This window comes from Drosophila eugracilis, unplaced genomic scaffold, assembly GCF_018153835.1.
Source record: "Drosophila eugracilis isolate 14026-0451.02 unplaced genomic scaffold, ASM1815383v1 contig_2154, whole genome shotgun sequence".
Lineage (NCBI taxonomy): Eukaryota > Metazoa > Arthropoda > Insecta > Diptera > Drosophilidae > Drosophila > Drosophila eugracilis.
The window spans coordinates 5,076,276-5,096,354 of record NW_024573038.1 but is presented as its reverse complement, the minus strand read 5'-3'; the positions used below and the strand labels follow the sequence as shown (position 1 = coordinate 5,096,354).

General features: G+C 40.3%; 4 protein-coding genes across 6 annotated transcripts in view; 2 read left to right on the top strand and 2 right to left on the bottom strand.

The window, feature by feature from the left end:
• The window catches only part of LOC108114128 (elongation factor-like GTPase 1), a 76,000-nt gene extending 63,113 nt beyond the window's left edge, over nt 1-12,887 (top strand). Inside the window, exons 4-6 of the mRNA XM_017224900.1 lie at nt 926-1,110; nt 7,895-8,100; nt 12,766-12,887. Of these exons, the coding sequence (XP_017080389.1) occupies nt 926-1,110; nt 7,895-8,083 (374 nt within the window). The 3' untranslated portion in view covers nt 8,084-8,100; nt 12,766-12,887. The remainder of the gene's footprint in view (nt 1-925; nt 1,111-7,894; nt 8,101-12,765) is intronic.
• Nucleotides 8,200-12,554, bottom strand: LOC108114131 (proton-coupled folate transporter). Of its 3 annotated transcripts, none has more exons than XM_017224904.2 (6): nt 12,466-12,554; nt 11,550-11,768; nt 9,726-10,502; nt 9,066-9,404; nt 8,636-8,964; nt 8,200-8,567 (listed from the first exon to the last, which is right to left on the bottom strand). In XM_017224904.2, the coding sequence occupies exons 2-6, from the start codon at nt 11,562-11,564 to the stop codon at nt 8,444-8,446; spliced, it is 1,584 nt and encodes a 527-aa protein (XP_017080393.1). In that variant the 5' UTR covers nt 11,565-11,768; nt 12,466-12,554; the 3' UTR covers nt 8,200-8,443. The 3 variants fall into 3 exon arrangements, with proteins under 3 accessions (XP_017080393.1, XP_017080395.1, XP_017080394.1); XM_017224906.2 differs by having other exon boundaries at nt 12,484-12,554; XM_017224905.2 differs by having other exon boundaries at nt 11,550-12,547.
• Nucleotides 12,888-13,984: 1,097 nt separating the features above from the next.
• Nucleotides 13,985-17,069, top strand: LOC108114130 (protein scarlet). The gene is made up of 7 exons (XM_017224903.2): nt 13,985-14,401; nt 14,587-14,636; nt 14,729-14,865; nt 15,037-16,002; nt 16,368-16,609; nt 16,669-16,769; nt 16,832-17,069. The coding sequence occupies exons 1-7, from the start codon at nt 14,073-14,075 to the stop codon at nt 17,005-17,007; spliced, it is 2,001 nt and encodes a 666-aa protein (XP_017080392.1). The 5' UTR covers nt 13,985-14,072; the 3' UTR covers nt 17,008-17,069.
• Nucleotides 17,070-17,090: 21 nt separating this feature from the next.
• The window catches only part of LOC108114133 (adenylate cyclase type 5), a 35,976-nt gene continuing 32,987 nt past the window's right edge, over nt 17,091-20,079 (bottom strand). Inside the window, exon 28 of the mRNA XM_017224909.2 lies at nt 17,091-20,032. Within this exon, the coding sequence (XP_017080398.1) occupies nt 18,809-20,032 (1,224 nt within the window). The 3' untranslated portion in view covers nt 17,091-18,808. The remainder of the gene's footprint in view (nt 20,033-20,079) is intronic.

Below are 20,079 nucleotides of genomic sequence, written 5' to 3'. Positions count from 1 at the left end.
ATCTTTACTACGGCACCGGAAACTAATTCCTGCCTTAGCCACAACGACTTGGACTCCGCCTCCTCCTGGCCTTCTTCGTTCTCCTTCTGCCGTGGTTTCATGTTTGGGCTTCGTTCTTGTAGCGCATGCCAAAAAAAGAACAGCAAAAAAAAAATCCAGAAAAAGAGTTTAACAAGAAAGATCTGGTTCTGAAGTCGAAGCTTGAAGTCCCCTTTTAAAATGTATCCCTTGAGGTTACAGTTTAAAACTATCTATTAAATATCTTATTTTGATAGATTTAGCATCAATGATGTTAATTGCTGAACTACTTAAAGATTTTGAAATTGAATGTTATATAAGATCATCCTATTCTTTAGAAAAATAGTTTCTTTATCGAGGAAGTGAAGTTAATATTTTGGTGCCAATCTTTGGGCGAATCAAACTAATGGAGTTTTAATTGTTAAGATTTTGAAGGAGGCTTTGCCTTTGCTTATGACTTTTTCTTCAGTTCTTAATAACATTTTAACGATAGACTTTTCCAAATCCTCCTTAAAACTTGAATACTTTAACTTAGAGTATATGGAGAGTACGAGAGAGACCTGGAAATGATCTCCAACTCCATCTCAAGCTTGGAAGTTCAAGCGAAAAACGCGCGCTGTTCGGCAGAAAGCCCGCCAATTTTATGGGCCAAACCCGATAAGATTTCATTTGTTTACGAGTTACCTTGAGACGCGCCAGAAACAACAACAACAACAATAACAGCAAGAACAGGCGATATAGGAGCATTAACCAGAACCGAGAACTCCAACTGAAAGGCGGCCATTGTTAGTTGGAGGTTTCCCTTTTCCCATTCTCATTCCCATTACGTTTCCCTTTTTCCAATTCGATTTCTAGCTAACGACCAACAGCTGATCAAAGAACATATCTCTTTTGCTATCATTCACAGGTAAAATGTACGCGGTAATTGGCCGGCGGCACGGCAAAATTCTCTCCGGCGATTTGACCCACGGCAGCGGCAACTTCGCGGTCACCTGTCTTCTGCCGGTGATCGAGTCGTTCAACTTCGCCCAGGAGATGCGAAAGCAGACATCTGGCCTGGCCTGTCCGCAGCTCATGTTCAGCCACTGGGAGGTAAGTACTGTACAGTAAGGACTCGGAGTTTAAACTTTTCAAAGCGCTAAAGTTTATGAGAAGGTTGTCCTCTGCTAGGAGGTGTCTTATGTAAATTATTACGATAGCCTCCGTAAAGGTCTATTTTAATGAAACATTACGAAGGTATGTTTAAAATGTGTTGTGTATGGCCACTGAAATGTGACGTAAACTACTTAAAATTTGTATTTGAATAAACCGAGATTGTTCTAAGTTTTTCATATATACAAACCAAAATTATTTACAGCTTCCCTTAAAAATAAATATTATACTTCCTATAGTCTCAAAGCGCAATCTGTGACTTATATTGCTTTTGGAATGATGTTTAAAGCTAACAACTTTTCATGAGTAAGTTCTAAATAACCCTTCGACACGTAATACACAGAAACTCATGGTTTTCTTTACATTTGTCGAATTAGTCAGATGGAAAGCCTTTATATTTAGTCAGATTAAATACCAAAGTTTTGGTAATTTCTGTAATATTTAAAAACTCACTCATAAAGATGATTCCTGAGATGCAAAAAGAAAAAGCTTCTTTTGGTTGGTTCTTCCAACTTACTCAGTGGTAACTGTTATGGACATTCTACTGTAACTGGCAGAGATTGCTGGAGCAGCTGTTGCTGCTGATGGGGCACAAGTGCAGCGCCTGTCCGACCATATGCCATGTGCGTGCCTCACTGTACTCCCTCTATTCCTGCCACCGATCCTCCTAGCCTCTTTACCCCAAAATTCTAGCTGGCTGTCTGTGGTCAATAAAAATCTCAGCTTACTCGGCTCTGAGCCTTCTGTTACCTTCTGTTGAAGTCTTATAAGCTAAAAACCACAGCCAGCAGCAGTAGCAACATGGCAACAGCAACATCAGTGGCAGCAACAGCAGAAGCAGCAACATGGCAACAGCAACAGTTGGACTGAAAGTTATATGGTCCATTTGAAGCTGCAGCTGTGTGCCATTCGAGGTAACCCAAAGCCCCAAACCAGACTCCCTCTCTCTTCCAGTCTCCTCCTTTCTCCATCGCATTCTGACCTTGTCGTGGGCCACAATTAACAGCCAACTTGTTGTTTGTTTCCCTTCGGTTTTATGCTTTTGGCTAAAAACGGATGGGACAAGATCAGCGGATGAGCTAAGCCAAGTCAAAAATACTAAAAAAGCTGCACAGCCCACAGAGGTGTAGATTGGGTATTAAAGTTATGGATAAAAGATATTATAATATTTAATTTTTATATATAAAACATCAAAAAGTACAGTGTTTATTAGGCTATTAAAAAATGCTTAAGATTAATCTCGATACAAGTTCCTTTATTGAGGACATACTGCTATTAGTTTCTAGGTTTTTATGACCACATAATTGAATTTATTATTAATATTTATGGTTTGAAGTAAATAATTTTGTCGCCTGAACTAAAAATCATTTTTAATGTGCGTGCATTCTGTATGGGTATTAGTGTCTCTATCAATGTGTCTGAGCTTGTGTTGGTCATATCGCCCAACCAATCGATAACAACAAGTTTTTGTATAATGACTTCCGGCGATTTTCTATTTCTCAGCCCAAGTTTTGCCGGCGACGGAGATGTTGTTTGCCGTTGCTTCGTATAATTTCTTACGCATTTCCAACGCCAGACAGCAGGAAAAGTGGAAAAGGGGCGGCAAAATGGGAGGGGAGTCGAAGTGCACAGAGAAAAATAACTTAGATATATTTATACATGTCAGTTTCTATAGTTCGATTTAAACTCAAATAATCCGTTTAAACATTAAATCGAGATTCTTAAACGAATTTTGTAGATGTAAAAAGTCTACTTTGCTCTTATTACAAACTCTTTCTTAATCTTTGGTTTTGTTCGTCGCTTACATTTTTTCTTTTTGTATCATAAATTTCCTCTGTATATCAATTAAGTCTATATCTTAACTTCTATCTGTGTGGAAATTTTAACGGAAACTGGTCAAGCCAGCGCAAGTGGAAAAGTATCTGAAAGATATTCGATTTGATTACGATTTCGATCATTACTCCTCAGCGAAGGTAAAGTGAAAACAATTAGGATTTCAGCTTACCTTTCGCCCGAGCAATTAAAAACAGTTGGTTTCAGCACTTTGTCCACGCCCACATGTGTTGGCCAGTGGCCTACCCGCCCTCTTGGGCACCCAACCCTTCCCATTTTGGTTGTTGTTGTTGTTGCTGTTGTTTTGAACCCTACCTGCCAGGTGAGTGGGACGGGCTCTTAGCCGTGGGCGCAGTTGTCACGTGCCCATAATAACAACGAAGGCGTCAACTTCACTCGAGTGGCCAACTTCTGGTTGGGGAAAACGGGAAAAAAAAGGGCCGAGCAATGGTTTGGGGCTTCGTGTGTTCCCAAAAAGCCATTTCCATTTCTTGCCGCATCATGGCCCACAATAAGTTCGTTAAGCATCTGCATTGCCGGATCAGCAGATCAGCAGCCGCAAGAAATCATCTCTGAAGATGACCTTTTAACGTGGAGCTTGGAATCTGGAAGCAGCAAGCTGAGCTGCTGCAAGCTGCAACCTGAAACAGAAACCGAAGACAACAAAAACTAATTTTCATTTTTCATATATCATAATTTTTCTTGTTATTGCCGTTGCTCTTTCACTTCACGTAGCAGCATTAAGACGGCAGACAGGAGCTCAAGAGTGAAGCTAAACAGTGCGGTTCATTAAAAGAATTTTAGATATATTTTTATGGTTTAAGGATATAATTTAACACACATTGCCTAATAACTGTTGGAAATATAAGCCAAATTATACGAAAAATATTAAAAGGAGTTGGTAATTTCATTTCCGTTCTAATATCTACTCCTATGATTAAAAAGTTATATAACACGGAACCATTAGACTTTCCTCTTTAAGGTAGATACAGATAGTTTAAAGTTTCAAAACAAATAACTTCTTACTGATTATCGATGAACGGTTACTATTCTAAGTTCTAGTTATATGGAATTGACTAAAGTTGACTTCAATCCATTATATTATTTTTGATAAATAGATTTAGAGAACTCTTCGAACTCTTCGGAATTAGTTCATAGAAATAGGTTTATAAAAATAATTCCTAAGCTCCACAGCTTATACGAATACAATGTTATGATACTGATATTCCTTGATCTGTACCAAATGACTGTAAGGTTCTTTCGTTTTTTAACAATAGTCTGAACAATAACTTTTTCCTTTGCCTTATGGCAATGAGCCGCACTGTTTAACCGACAAATATCTCTTCGTCGGGTGGCTACTGTCTTGCGCGCTTTTGTTATTATTTAATTTTGTGCTTCCTTTTGTCTTGCCCCACCTCCTCATCGCTGGCTGCAGCACTTCTCATCTCTTCTGGCCACTTGATGAACCCGAAGATTGTTATTATGATTACGTGTGTGTGTGCGAGACCAGGGAACGGGGCAGGAAGAGGGTCAAGACCTGCAGCCTACCAAAAAAAAACAGAAAAAAATAAAATATCATAACAACTTTGGCTACTGGTCTTACTTTCAGGCAGCCCTGCTCCGTGTTTTCTTCTGCTACGGAGTGTTGCATATGATTTGGTTCTGGTTGTTGTTGTTGTTGTTGTTCCTGCTGGTTGTCGCGCTTTGCATGCAAGACCTCAGTTCTGGAACTCTGGAACTACTTCAAAAGCATAACAGCCACGGCCACAACAAACTGTGAGCAAAGAACCAAGACAAATAACAAATAATCTGATAACTCGTTTTGTATACCTGCCACAGTCTTCGGCCCTGCCTCCCCCCACCAAAGGGAAAGTCTACGGTGGAGACAGTCGATAGGAGTGTGGGGCAGGGATAGGGACGGGGGTGGAGGTGGAGGTGAAGTCGGGGCGGGGTCAGATGGCAGGGAGAGAGGGGGCTTGCCCCGGGGGCGGGGGAGAGCATGGCAGTGCCCTAAAGTCTGCCTGGTGCGAATAAACACACACATACACATACACTGGCCAATAAAATTGATAAAGAATTAAACTATAAAAATATACCAAAAATATAATTATATACTGTAAATGTATTTTAAAAGTTAAGAAGGTTTTGTAAATGTAGGTTTATATTCGTATTTTTTGTTAATTTAAACTTAATTTATTTTTGGGTGATAGATTGACTATTAATGGGTCGTAATTTAAATTAAAATGGCTCTAAATGATCTAAAACCATAAGTCTTAACTTTCATATTGATTTCTTACTTTAAAAAATACTTCCCCATCATCCAACTGAAGTCAGTGACAGTATTTTTCCCACTGTGTAGGGATATATCCATGCCAAGGCAAGTGTTTATCCAAGTGGCCAAAGGATTGTTGTTGCTCTCCTTGTTGTTGTTGTTGTTCTTAAGTGGAACGTGGTTTGCATTGTCCGCTCGCTGGCTGTCAAAATGACGCTCATCGCAGTCCGCCGTCCGACTGTCCCGCTGTCCGTTTTGTCCGTTCGCTGGAGACTTTTACGGGCCCACAGCCCCCAAGTCTCTCGAATCAACTCGACTCAACTCGACTCGAATCGAGTTATATGTTCTCTGGGCCCGGTCTCTTTCACAGTCTTTCAGCCAGTTTCTGGCGCGCGATAATAATCTCAACTTGGTCTTGGTCGCGGACGGACAAATGAACAGGCGGACAAATGGACCGACGGACGGCAGCGTATTTCGGTAGCTGCCGCGTAAATTACCTGCATACAAACCGCGCGCGGTCGGACAGGTAAACACACTCACACATACAGACATAAAACTCATAAGCACACACAGATACAAAACACGTGTGTGCAAAGAGAGTTGGAGATACAGAGAGATATACCAACCGAACCATACCACATTTGTGTGTGTGTTGATGTCACGTCGTTTGGTTTTGGTTTTCAGATTTTTGTTTTGGTTTTCGCGGCTGCTTCAATATTTTTCTTAATATTTCATCCTCCAGTTGGGGGAAAGTTCTGATTGTGGAGGTGGTTGAGACCAGGACCAGGAGTGGGTGATTTAGGGGGGAACAGAGCCTTTGAATCGCCTGTAATCTGGAACGTGGTGCTGCATTAGTGGGGATAACCACCTTCCTTGGGCAATATACATAAGTGGGTTTTGCCAGCAGGACACTGACAGAAAGGCGAGCCCCAACTATACTTAGCCTAACTGCATTTAAAACAACTTAAGAACTAATATTGGTTATAATTTCATTAACTGACAGTACTAACTTATAAATCAATAAAGTTAAGATTCAAGAGCGGAATCAACTTGTTCTTGAAGAATTTATCTACCAATATTTAACCCAACATTTTATATTGATTAAAATTTATATTTACTGTTCTTCAATATAAAAGATTTTAAAATTATTCCAATACATTAATTCATATCTATGAAATTTGCATTTTACTTCATTAAATAAAAACCTTTAAAGGTCATCAGTTTTTTATGACAGTGCACTCAGCTGCCTGCTGGTGGCTGGCTGCTCATTTGTCTGGCCCGGCTCAGACGCAAGTTCTGCGCACTTCTGGAGCACTTCAGCTGCCACAGGGTCTCCTCCGTTTTCTGCCCAAGATTTGGAGTGGGAATGTTGGGAATGGGTATGGCGATGGGTATGGGGATGGGGACCGATGGAAAGATTGGATGCTGCTGCGCATGCGCAGAACCATTTGCAAAGGATGTCAGACTCGCTTTTGCGTTTCTGTTGTGTTGTGACAGGGATTGCAAACTGCGAACTGCGAACTGCGAACTGGGTACTGGGATTGCCAACTGGGATTGCCTTACCTTGTAGAGGACTACCGCTTGGCTCCCTATAGTGCCCCCATTGTTCCCTTCGATCCCTTGGCCACTTGGCGTTGTTGGTTGTTGTTAAACAAGCGAAACTTTGTGCCCGATAATGATCTACATGGGATTGCGAAGATGTTCGAGGGCCCGCAGTTTAGCGTAGTGCGAACAGATGGCCCAGAACACGCACTGCGAAAAAATCATCAATAGGTCTTGAATTTTCTGGAATTTTAAATAAGTATCTTACGTAATCAGATTAAATTTGGCAAAATTAATATATAAACTGGAGTTCCGGATGATTTTGCTTATCTAAGATGGAAGTTCATTAACCTTTTTAATATTTATCTGATTATTAAAATGCCTTAATAATTTTCCCATTTTATTTTTTGCTGTGCAAAGAAAAGTTTCTCCCTGACAAAAGACCAACGCCTTGGCATCTTAATCAGTTTTCGAGCAAGCTCGCTCATTGATGGGGGAATTCATAAAGTGTAGAACCGAATTTCTGGAATGGGAGAGCGATGAGTTTTTCCACCGAACCGCTCGACACCCGCCCGCTGAGTGTCGAGTCCTCGCTGGAAAAAGGAAAGAAATGAAAAGGAAAACAAAACAATGCTGATCTCACACCAGAGATTTTCAAGTGGTTCGCCTCGCAGGAGGCAATCATCAATCAAGCGCAGGGAATGCTCTTCACGCCATTGAGGAAATGCCCAATACTCCGGTTCTCCGGTTCTGCGTATCCTGGCGAGCCTGCCTTATCACGTAACGCGCAATGCGTGTCCCTGCGTCCTTTGAAAGTCATTAAGCGTCGAGTCCTTTGTCGCAGCCTCTCGAGCCTAAACAATAAAGATGTGAAAATGCACGCTTTCCCTGGCCAAGAGACAAAGGGACCATGCTTAAAGACTGAAAAAATAAAACCCCGACTCAGCCCAAAAACCCAACCCAAATCCAATCCAGTGCGAGGCGCAGGCGCATAGACACAGCGACGCCTCATTCCTTTTGTCCCGTCTCAAGTGCCTAAATGATTTCCCGGAATTTACACCCTGCGTTTGCTTACAGGTGATTGATATCGATCCCTTCTGGCTGCCGACCACTGAGGAGGAGCTGATGCACTTTGGCGAGAAGGCGGACTCCGCCAACAGGGCCAAGGTCTACATGGACAGTGTCCGGCGGAGGAAGGGTCTCTTTGTGGACGAGCAGGTGGTGGAGCATGCGGAGAAGCAGCGCACTCTATCCAAGAACAAATGATTCGGAAGGAACTTCGGGTAAGTTGAACCAAAATATTTTTTAAAAATCCAAAAAATTTTAAATCATTATTAAACTTATAGATGGTCCACTCATTAAAATATTAAATTAAATATTAATTTTGTAAGGATTATTATTATTCTTTATTTTTTAAAAAATCTTTATACGAGTATACTTCAAAATTCTATAACTACAACATTTCTTAACGCCATTTCGTATGGGCAAACGATTTCCTGCCGAGAGTTAAAAAAATATTTTTTTTTTGTATTAAAAATCCTTGCATTTTTAATGCATTAGCTGCCTTTCCAGGACTCTTGTCTTTTCTTAGGAATTATTAAAAATATATGGCTTATAAAAGCTGGTCTAATTTTTATCTTCTTCAGTGGCCGCGTTCAGTACCGCCTCCTTTTGGCTTATAAGACCGCTCTCATTTTCGGGAACTTCTGCAACGGCCAGCGAGTTCTGGCCCAAGATAATGTGAATGCAACTGATAGTTAAAATAAAATATAATATTAAAATAAAAAGTAGTGAGTGTTACGTCAGGGGAAAACTTACAGTATCAACAGAAAGACTGCTATCTGAGTAGCAATGGTTAGCATAAAGACATTTCCACCGTAATTGGTTTTTATGGTCCCTCGATAAAGTTGCGAATAGCAGACTCCGCTGATGAAGGGCACCGCATTATCACAAACCGAGAGCAGGGCAAACACCTTTCCTCGCTCCGATGTTGGCACAATTTTCGAGGTCATGGCCCGGATCATGGGGCCCACAATCGGACCCAAACTACAGACCACTGCTCCGGCGTACAGCAGATCCGTATTGGTGGCGAAGTAGAAGAACAAACGGGCTATCGAATGGGCCCAGGTGCCAATAAAGATTATAGTCTAACATAGAAAATGATAAAAAAAAATAAATTGGTTTTGATGATGGGAAAACCTTACATTGACACAGCTTTATCTGAACATAATAGGGAGTGAGGACTTACGGAATCCCTCCATCCAAGGACCTTGTTCATCAATGGGACAGCGAGTAGCATGGCAATCACGTAGGCCGATGACTTAAAGGTCTTGAAGTTACTGTACGCACTCACATCCCAGTCGAACTTGCCCAGAGTGTACATGTACAAGTACTGACCCTCGTCCCGCTGGAAAGTATACAAGGCCATGCTGATCAGCAGGATAATGAGGAAACTGCGACGGTGCCCCTTTCGTGGTTTCACCAACACCACAAACGAGTCCTTAACGTGCTGTTTGTCGAAGAAGTCGCCCCAGAATCCACAGCATCCAAGTTCTCTCAGGGAACGCTGTCTGGATGTTGTCTGCCACTAGAAGTTTTAATAAGAAATTTTATGAAATAAATATAACATATTTAAGGGTTTTATAGTTTAAGCAACAGAGTTCAGCAATGAACGAATAGGGAAATAGTGAAATCAAACTATCATAAAAGAAAGTTTGAATTTGCCTTGATCAACTTTTTAAATGCTTTTTAGCATCAAATTTCAGAAAGTTCTTTAAAAAACTTTAGGTGCTAGAAAGTACATAGCATTTGAAGTTACACTTCTTTTTTATATGTTTTATTTCTTAGAGCTGATTTGTAAAAGATTTATAATAATGAAAATGTACCAAGATATGGAAGATAGACTTACCTTCAGGGCAAACAGAGTGTAGATGATAGCCAGGGCTAGCAGGGAGGCATTCACGGTGAACATGTCCGCGTAGGACTGATCGAAGACATTGTAAAATAGATGCGAGCCCAGCGCAACGCCCAGGGGCATGGCACTGAGGTAGATCACATCCAGGATGGTAACCCGGATTGTGCGCTGCTGCAGCGTGGAAATGTCTGAGATGTAGGCGAAACAGGAGGCGAAAATGGCCACATCAGCACCAGTCAAGGCCGATGGCAAGGTGGCCGAGTAGATGATATTCTGCACTGGCCATGTAGGCATCCTGGCATTGACAACTATCATCGAGGAGTAGATGAACTTGCCCACCAAACCCATGAGCAATGGTAGTTTACGGCCCCGTCGATCAGAGAATGAGCCCAAAAATAAGGCCAAAATAATGGGAAATATATGGGCGGAGATGTTTTCCCACTGTAGGAACCAAGCATTGGTCAACATCGACTGTTCCTTGAACTCCTGGTACTCCGCCTTGTTGAGATTCCGGCAGACCTCCTCCGTGAAATTGTTGTTCACACGACAGGACTTGTATAGAAAGAAATTCTGCTCCACCACTGAGGTGATCATAAACGCGAACATGTAAAGGAACATTGTGGGCTCCACGGAGATGGATTTAACCACGTGCCATACCCATTGGCAGGCGGTGCGAAACATCCCCTCGGCCTGCTGCTCCACAACATTGCCGGCTGAACTGTTCTCACTGTTCCCACTGTCACGTCTTTGCGTAGCATTTTCAGATTGTGCCTGCAAGTATGCAAGGGGTTTTTGAAGTTATGCTTTAAGGTTCGTTTTAATGCTGGCAATGCCATTGATTTTTATGAGAGGGGATTTGGTTTAGACTCTTTTTTATTAAGAAATTAGATACTCTACCAAAAGTATGTTTAGCTATTCGCTTTCTTAGAAAATTAATTGCTTAATAGGTCTTAATTATTATTAAGACATTATTGTACTGTATACATTCTGTAATATAAGCCAAAGAGAATTAATCAGAAATGCAATTTTATAAAGACCACCCTTATTTCTACTTTAAAATCCGTCCCCAAATATAGTAAAATTAGAGATGCTGCACTGCCTAATTTCCTAGAGATCAGTTATTATATAAATTTTTATTAGTTTTTCCAATTTTTTTTTTAATTTTACTATGACAAATTCTTTATATTTTTTGTTTTCTAAATTTTGAATACTTAAAATTTTCTAATTTAATTTTTAATAAAAAAACAAAAACAAAATAAAAATTTCAAAAAAAAAAAAAAATAAAATGAATATACATAATTATCAATTATGTGCTGACACTTTGTGACAGTCAGTAACAAGGATTTTAAATCATTAAAGTTTCTCCAAACTCACGTAATGTAGAGCATCCACACGTCACTACCACCTTAACATTTTGTTCGCCACATGTTTATACCTTTATTATGGCTAGTAAACAATGCGATAATCTACAACTCGTATTACATTGTTGGAATTAAACAGATCTTTACTTCATTGGTTATCGATTTATAAGGAAATCACAAGGAAAATCAATAACATAAACTATTTCCTAGGTCTGATATGTTTCAGAGATTTATTTGGATTGGCGCGTTTTGCTGAGCATCACTAAGCAAACGCGTAATCACTTAACGTATCGCGTCGCGTCAATTTTTGTGATTTATTTAATTGCGATGAATTAGAAGAAATTGTGTTTAAGTTATATGATAGTTTTTGGTCTCTCACTTCGTGTTTGTTAATTTTAGCCGGTTTGCAAACAAAAACAAACCATTTAGCGGTAGGTAGCGGTTAAGAAACACTCACCTCTGTGCCACTCATTTTCACACTGCGCACTCGCTTTCTCTCCCGCTCAGTTAAATATGTTGCAGCTCGTGTTTGTGGTTGGCTTTCAGAGCTTTTATGCTCTCTCGCCGTTTTTTTAGCTTCCAATAGCTTTTAAAAATCAAAATTTAACCGCCAAAAGGCAGCTTATCAATAGATTACTTTTTTCAATAGTTGCATGGCTATTTTGTTATTCAATTGCTATTTGTTATGCAAATTTGCCAAAGATAAGAATTGTAATAGTAATGGGTTATATTGGGGTAGATTAGTATATTTGTTATTTTGCTTTGATTTTTAAATTATTGTTGTTTTTCCTACACATTTGTTGAGATCACAAGGTAACGTCCTCCACCGTTTGAAAGTAAATACATTTATCCCAACATTTTTATTTTAATTAACAATGAAATTGCAAAAAAATTGTAATCTTGCACTTGCAGCTTATCAATAGATTGTTTATTTTTTAATATTTTCAAAGCATTTGTTTGGTCAATTACACGAAAGATTAGAATTATTACACTGGAATTTAAGGCTACATCATTTTAATCATTTATTTATCTTAAAATTTGGTTTAACACACGTGTAACAAGTTTTATAAGCGTCTGGTGGAACTTTTTTGGATTTCCCTAATTATCGAACCACATGTATGTAGCTCTCACTTTTCGTTCAAGATCTTAAACGTGCAATAGTCCACTAAGCACAACGATAAGGAGTTATAAAAGTTTAATTATAGACCAATTAGGTCTGGATTTACAATGCTGCCTACTATTTATGGCGATAACTCTCAACTGGGGTTTTCATTTCGTTAACTGATACACTGCGGTCACTAATATAATAATAATAAGGTACGCTTTTTCTTATTATTATTATTTCATTTGTTTGTTAAAATTTAAATCATTACGCAGCAATTATTTCGTACTGATATATGTGTATTCCATTACACATATATTTATAACCACTCGGATGCGACTTATCCGCTATACAGCTCGATGGCAACTGAGAATTCAGACGGTAGCTGTGACCACTCAAATACGGCTTATCAGCTAAAAAGCTGATACTCAGCGATTTCGATTTTCCACTTCAATCGGAGCTACTATTTACATTTTCCTTTGCTCTTTATATATTTAACAATGTATTCCATTGAATTTTCCTTTAAGCTGGCAGCTTTTTATAATAATATTTTTACTTTCTTTTATTGCAGCTTTTGAAGTCTTTCCTGCTTAACTCCCCGAATTGGATATAATAAAACATGCTGGTGAATGACATATATTTTTCTATTATGACAATTATTTAGTATACAAATAAAATGTTACAAATTTTGTATAAAAACTCTTTTAAAAATATATTAGTTTAAAAAAAAAACAATGTTTTCTGTAATTTGTAGGGGATCTTAGCAATTTTGAAAACGGCCTAGAAGTATGCAACAACCTGCAAAAGTTTAAGTAGTTACAGTTTTAGAAGGATTATAAATAGATGTTTTGTTAGCCGTATAAAAATATTATAAACTAAAAGTGAAAATGATAATATTTTATATTTTGAAGTGATAGTTTACTCTCTTAATATATTTTTTGAACGACTAAATGGGGAAAATATTCTCAAAAAGGTCATATTACTATATCGACGTAACAAAACTAAGTTATGAACTTCATTTTTATCTTGCATCTTATCACATTAAAAAGGCAATTAAAACTAACTTGCTCATTAATAATAAGATGTATCACTACATTTTATAATAAATCACCCTAGAGGAACTTATTTTTCAATTAATCATAATAAATTTAAAAATTACTCAGAGGAAAATAAAAAATTCTCTATGGTAATGGAAATTAGCTTAGTAGAGGTGTCAGAATTACAGCTGCTGATTAGCAGACTTTTATTTCTGAATCAATTTCTCATTTTCTTTTGTGCGATATAGATGCGAAAACCCGTAGCAAAACAGAGACGAGAATTGGCTACCATCTGGTTGTTGGCTTTCCCGAGGCAGCAGCGGTTTTCCCGTTGGCTGCTTGGATGCCTCTGCCGCTGCGGGGCTTCCCGGTGGGTTGGTCTGGACTGCATTTTCCGCTGGCAATGGTAATTGGAGCCGCAGTCGCCTAAGTCGCTGCTTCTGCTTCCCAAGCGGTCGGTAAACTGCAAGACGATCGAATGCTCTCTGCCAGGGCCACCCTAAAGATTGTGGACCCCGCACCTCTAGTTTACCATATTTGCATTGTGGGGTGCTGAGGACCACAGTAGTTAGTGGCACTGAGAAACTTTAAAAATATTCTTTGTTACAAGTGATGCTTGAGACAGGCATTTTATATCTAAGAAATGCACTTTATTAAAACTTAATATCAAAAATGTTCGTTTAGTCTGTACTCACTGTACCTGTCTATCTTATTGTCAACTTGGCTGCGAAAACTTCTCGCCAGAGTTAAGTTTGTTAGTTGTTGCCCAGCTGTGGCACGCTTCGGTTCAGAAAAAATCATACTCCTCAACCGTAAGATTTAACATAAAACCCCAGAGATAATGTCGGACTCAGATAGCAAGCTGATCGATGTGGAGGCACCGGAGCCAGTGGAGCAGCATGAGCTGCAGTTAATGCCTGTAGGCGGCACCATCGAGGTGCCCAGCTTGGACAGCACTCCTAAGCTATCGAAAAGGAACAGTTCCGAGAGGAGTTTGCCCCTCAGAAGCTACAGCAAATGGTCGCCCACGGAACAAGGTGCCACTTTAGTGTGGCGGGATCTGTGCGTTTATACCAATGTCGGTGGATCCGGGCAACGGATGAAGCGGATCATCAACAACTCAACGGGGGCCATTCAACCGGGCACTCTGATGGCTTTAATGGGCTCGAGGTAAGCTGCTGCAGAAATTGATACTGCTTGAGTTCAGGTCCACTCGAGTGGAATGTGACCAAGAACATGCTGACCAAAAATGTGTTAACTATGTCAAGATTTCTATTTTTGACTGATGATCACCCCTCTGATAAGAAGAGATTCTTCTAAGTTTCGCCCCCTCATAAATTGTCTCCCATTCACAGTGGCTCTGGGAAAACAACACTGATGTCGACTCTTGCATTTCGACAGCCGGGTAAGTGTTCTACCACTAAGTAGTTCCAGATAAGATTAGACTGATCTCCATTATCTTTGTCCGTTCCATTTGCATTTGGATCTGCGGTGCAGCCGGGACCGTGGTTCAAGGCGACATTCTGATAAACGGACGGCGCATCGGGCCCTTCATGCACCGCATCAGTGGCTATGTCTACCAGGATGATCTCTTCCTCGGATCGCTGACTGTTCTCGAGCACTTGAACTTTATGGTGAGTAGAGGGTTTGCGTCTAGAAATTGGTATATATTTGTAGGGGGATTAAGACCTAAGAGAGAGAAAGTTATAGAGACTGTAGGTAACAATTTAGCTTACTCTTACTAAGAATACATTATCCATTTTCCTAATAGGATTCCAATATGCTTGCTCTTTCTTCTATTCCAGGCTCATCTTCGCCTGGACCGTCGGGTTTCCAAAGAGGAGCGTCGTCTCATTATTAACGAACTTCTGGAACGAACTGGACTGCTTTCAGCAGCTCATACTCGGATTGGTAGTGGCGATGACAAAAAGGTTCTTTCAGGTGGAGAACGGAAACGATTGGCATTTGCCGTTGAGCTGCTCAACAATCCAGTGATCCTGTTTTGCGATGAACCCACCACGGGATTGGACTCCTACAGTGCCCAGCAACTGGTGGCCACATTGTATGAGTTGGCCCAGAAGGGCACCACCATCCTATGCACCATCCATCAACCAAGCTCTCAGCTCTTCGATAACTTTAACAATGTAATGCTGCTAGCTGACGGACGAGTTGCCTTCACAGGATCACCCCAGCACGCCCTGAGTTTCTTCGCCAATCATGGTTATTACTGCCCAGAGGCCTACAATCCAGCTGACTTCCTCATTGGCGTCCTGGCCACGGATCCTGGATATGAACAGGCCTCGCAGAGATCGGCTCAACATCTCTGTGATCAGTTTGCCGTCAGCTCGGCGGCCAAGCAGCGGGATATGCTTGTCAATCTGGAGATTCACATGGCCCAGTCAGGCAACTTTCCATTCGACACGGAGGTGGAGTCCTTTAGGGGTGTGGCATGGTACAAACGTTTCCATGTAGTTTGGCTAAGGGCATCGTTAACTTTGCTCAGAGATCCCACGATTCAGTGGATGAGGTTCATCCAGAAGATCGCCATGGCTTTTATTATTGGAGCTTGCTTTGCCGGCACTACGGAACCTTCACAGCTGGGAGTGCAGGCGGTTCAGGGAGCCCTTTTCATCATGATTTCGGAGAATACCTACCATCCCATGTACTCTGTGCTCAATCTCTTTCCCCAGGGATTCCCGCTATTCATGAGGGAAACACGATCCGGACTTTATTCCACGGGACAATATTATACGGCTAATATATTGGCATTGGTGAGAGCTAACACTTATTTCAATATTTTTCATATCTGCGTATATTTTCAAACCTTTTTGTTGTTTATTAATTCCAAAAATAGTTTATTTTGCTTTTATTTCGCAAATGAACTATGGACTTTATCAGTAAGAAAGGTGATAAAATGACTCCAAATTTCTAAGTCATAAATGTTATCTAGACTAAGTATATGTTGATATTCGCTTTTGATAAGAAGAAATAGATTATTTGGTTTTCGAAATTAATAATGTTTTTCCATGTTAAAAAATTACAAAAATTGTATTTTATTATAAGCGAATTTATTAGGATTTATTTAAGGTTTTATTAATAACAGCAATAATCTTTGCTTTATGTTTTATTTTTAAAGCTACCTGGAATGATAATTGAGCCTTTGATATTCGTCATAATCTGTTACTGGCTGACGGGTCTGAGATCCACCTTCTACGCTTTCGGAGTGACTGCCATGTGCGTGGTCCTGGTGATGAATGTGGCCACAGCCTGTGGTTGCTTCTTCTCCACGGCTTTTAATTCAGTTCCTCTGGCCATGGCCTATTTGGTTCCCCTGGATTATATATTCATGATCACCTCGGGTATCTTTATACAAGTGAAGTGAGTGATGTTAAATCTGTGTTTTAGAAACACTCTATCAAGGGATTCCTTTGTCTCAGCTCCTTACCTGTGGCCTTTTGGTGGACGCAATTTCTTTCGTGGATGCTTTATGCCAATGAGGCTATGACCGTTGCTCAGTGGTCGGGAGTGCAGAATATTAGTAAGTTGAAACCGAATCAAATTTTATAAATTCATATTTATTTATTTTAAATTTTTGTAAAGCCTGCTTCCAGGAGAGTGCCGACTTGCCTTGCTTTCACACAGGCCAGGATGTGCTGGACAAATACAGCTTCAATGAGAGTAATGTCTATCGGAATTTACTGGCCATGGTTGGCCTATATTTTGGCTTCCATTTACTGGGCTATTATTGCCTTTGGCGACGAGCCCGCAAGCTGTGAGGCATCTCAGTTTTAGGTGTAAATAAAATAACTAAAAAACTATGAAATCATTAAATAAACAATGCATCGATTTTTTCAAATTAATGGCGCCATTTATTAACACATTTTGCTTTTTATTTTCCTTGTTGACTGCACAATGAAACATTTACATTTTTTGGTTTCTTTATCAACATGAAACTGAACATCAAAGCTAATCAACATCAAGTTCAATACACGCGTACACTTATGTATATATATAAACTATATAGGATACTTCATATTCAGTTAAATTATAGTTCGTAGCTAGTCGTAGTCAAAGGTGGCCGAGAGGCTTTCGTAAAACTTGCGAGTTAAAACTAAGTAACAAAAGGTTATAAAATAATTTATGCATCTTTCATCTTCTTCATAGAAATCACAGCGAGAATTTTGTTTGTTTTTCTTTGGTTTTCCATTTTGTTTACACATTTTACATATATATTTATGTTGTATTTGTTTAAATACTTTATATTTAGTGTTGATGCTTTCAGCAACATTGAGACATACAGACATTGAAACACATTTAACGTTACATATAAACGATACTTCTTAACATTCAACGTGGCTTGTATTTGATACGCTTTTCATCTGAACTTAGATACTAGTAAATATCGTTTGTGCAACAATTAAATATAGTTTTTTTGTTGCATTTCAATTGACAGTTTTTTGTTTTAGTTAAGGAGAGAACACCAGTTAGGGACAGCCAAAAAAGTTTAGGGTTCTTTGTTCTTGATATGATAATATGGTAATATGGAGTTTATGATGAAGACTGCCCCTTAACTTGGTGTGGAAATGCCCTTCGGGGGAATGCAATCAGCTTCAACTTTATGCAATAAAAACATTTATTTTGGTAATAAACTAAATCATAAATAAGAAATATCTGGCCACCCTATACATACATTATTTTCAAATTGCATTCCCCATAGCAACATATAATACTTATTTATGAACATTTAAATTCGATTTCTTTTGCACACTTATCCATTTTTGAAATTTACAAACTACTGCAAACACACATAGGAACCTTACACACCTACACTCCATCCCAAGGACTCGCCGCCCAACTTACAACCTATCGAATGCCTAACAGTTCTAACAATGCTCTTTGGTACCCAGTTGAAGTGCAAGATTCTGCTTTCGTACTTTGGTTTTGTGTTTGATATGGAATTTACTTTTTGTTGGTGCCCTGAAACGCTAACTGAGGAACATGTAAAGCTACATTAAATGCGAGATCATACAGGGGGTAAGGGGAAAGCTGTGAGTACAGTCGAACTTCTGAAGAATGAACACTTACAAAAGAAAGTACATTTAAATTCTTGAAAAATGGTAAAATATTGGTATTGGATTTGCTATTATATATTTTCGAAATAAACGTTTTTTAAATAAGTTTTAAGTGGAATAAGACTAATACTAAAATGTCTAAAAATTGGAAAACCCGTATGAATTGATAAGGAAATCTATGGGTATATTTTAATTACCAACTGAATTTTATAATTTTATTTAACCTTCTTATTATCAGTGAAGATTTTTGTATTCAAGAATCATTTCATAGTCAAAATTTATATTATTTTTTTTTTTATAATAAATAAGATAAAAGAGAAGTACCCATCTAAAGAAGTTCCACTGTACCGAGTACTGGCAAGCCCAATCAATCTATAAGTTACCTACAGCCTAGCCCTAACCATTATCCTTACCGTTACCTTTATCTTTACCGTTAGTGCTACCTCTAAGCCTCAACTAAGTGCCGACGGTTTTGTACATATTTACACGGTTGCCTGCGCATCCTTTACGTGCTGACATCCTGCAGGAGTCCGGTCCTCGGGCTGCTACCACCTCCACTCGTTCCCAAGCCGGAAACCGTTCCGTTCGTGCTGCTGATGAGCACCATACTCCGGCTGTTGGGCAGGACAAACACCTCGGTGGTCAGTTGGCCAATCGGACTCATAGATTGCGAGGTCTTGATGGGACTTCGGTTGGGTTCCAGTGATGCAGTGCGAGGCTGCCAGTCCTGCGATGAGTTCTCGGTGGAGGATTGCTCTGGCACCGAGCCACCACTCTCCAGAGTTCCAGGCGCCGTCTGCGTGGAGCTCTGACTTTCATTGGACAGCAATCGAGTGGTTGTCGAGGTGGTGAAACTCGCCGCAATGGTGGTCACCGAGCGACGTTTCTTCTGCTGCGAGGAGGAGTTTGATGACCCGGAAGAAGAGGAGTAGGGTGTGGCTGTGGTGGTCACCGTCTCCGTCACGTTGAAACTCACGATGGTGTCCCTTTTCCGCAGAGTAGTATTAGTAGAACTGCTCGTTTCCCCCCGAAGATTCTGTTGCTGTTTGTTGCTCAGATCGGACAGGCTGATGTTGTTCTTCAGGAGGATCTCCAGGTTCTCAATGGAGTCCTTAAGTCCAATCTTCTCATCCCTGGCTATCTCATCCTTGAGATCCGCCACCAGAGTTCTCGGCGGGGCAGTGGGCGTGGCCAGAGACTTATTCGCTCCTCCACACTCCGAGCAACTATCGGTGGTTGTGGGATTTGGATTTGAATTTGGATTACCACTTCGTAGGATGGCGGGCAGGGCACCGATGGTAACCACACTGGAGCTGTTGGAAATGCTGGGGGTTATGCCAGTGGAGCTGCTCACAGTGGTGCCAAAGGAGGAGGATATATTGTGCTGCCGGCAAAGAGACTTCCTCCTCTGCGCTGTCAGGTTCTGCATATTGGAGTTCATATCGATGTCGGGTGAGGGTAGTAGGTCATCCTCCTGCTCCTCGGAATCGTCTTTGGTTGGCTCCTGCTGCTTCTCCACTTCATTAGCTAACTTTTCTGGCTCCTTGGCCAAAGTCAAGGTCTTTGGTGGCTCAATCTCGGCCTTGGCCAAGTCCTCTTTCACTTCTATGGGCTTCTTACCCTTCAGGAAGTAGGTGATCATGGACCCCTTGCCCTTCACGTCCACGCTGCCGCGACAGGTGAGCTCGAAGCCACGCCCCTCGAGTATCTGCTGCATCTCCTGTGTCACCTGAAAGGATGGACCAAGAAAATAACGTCGGGAAGAGAAGAACAAGC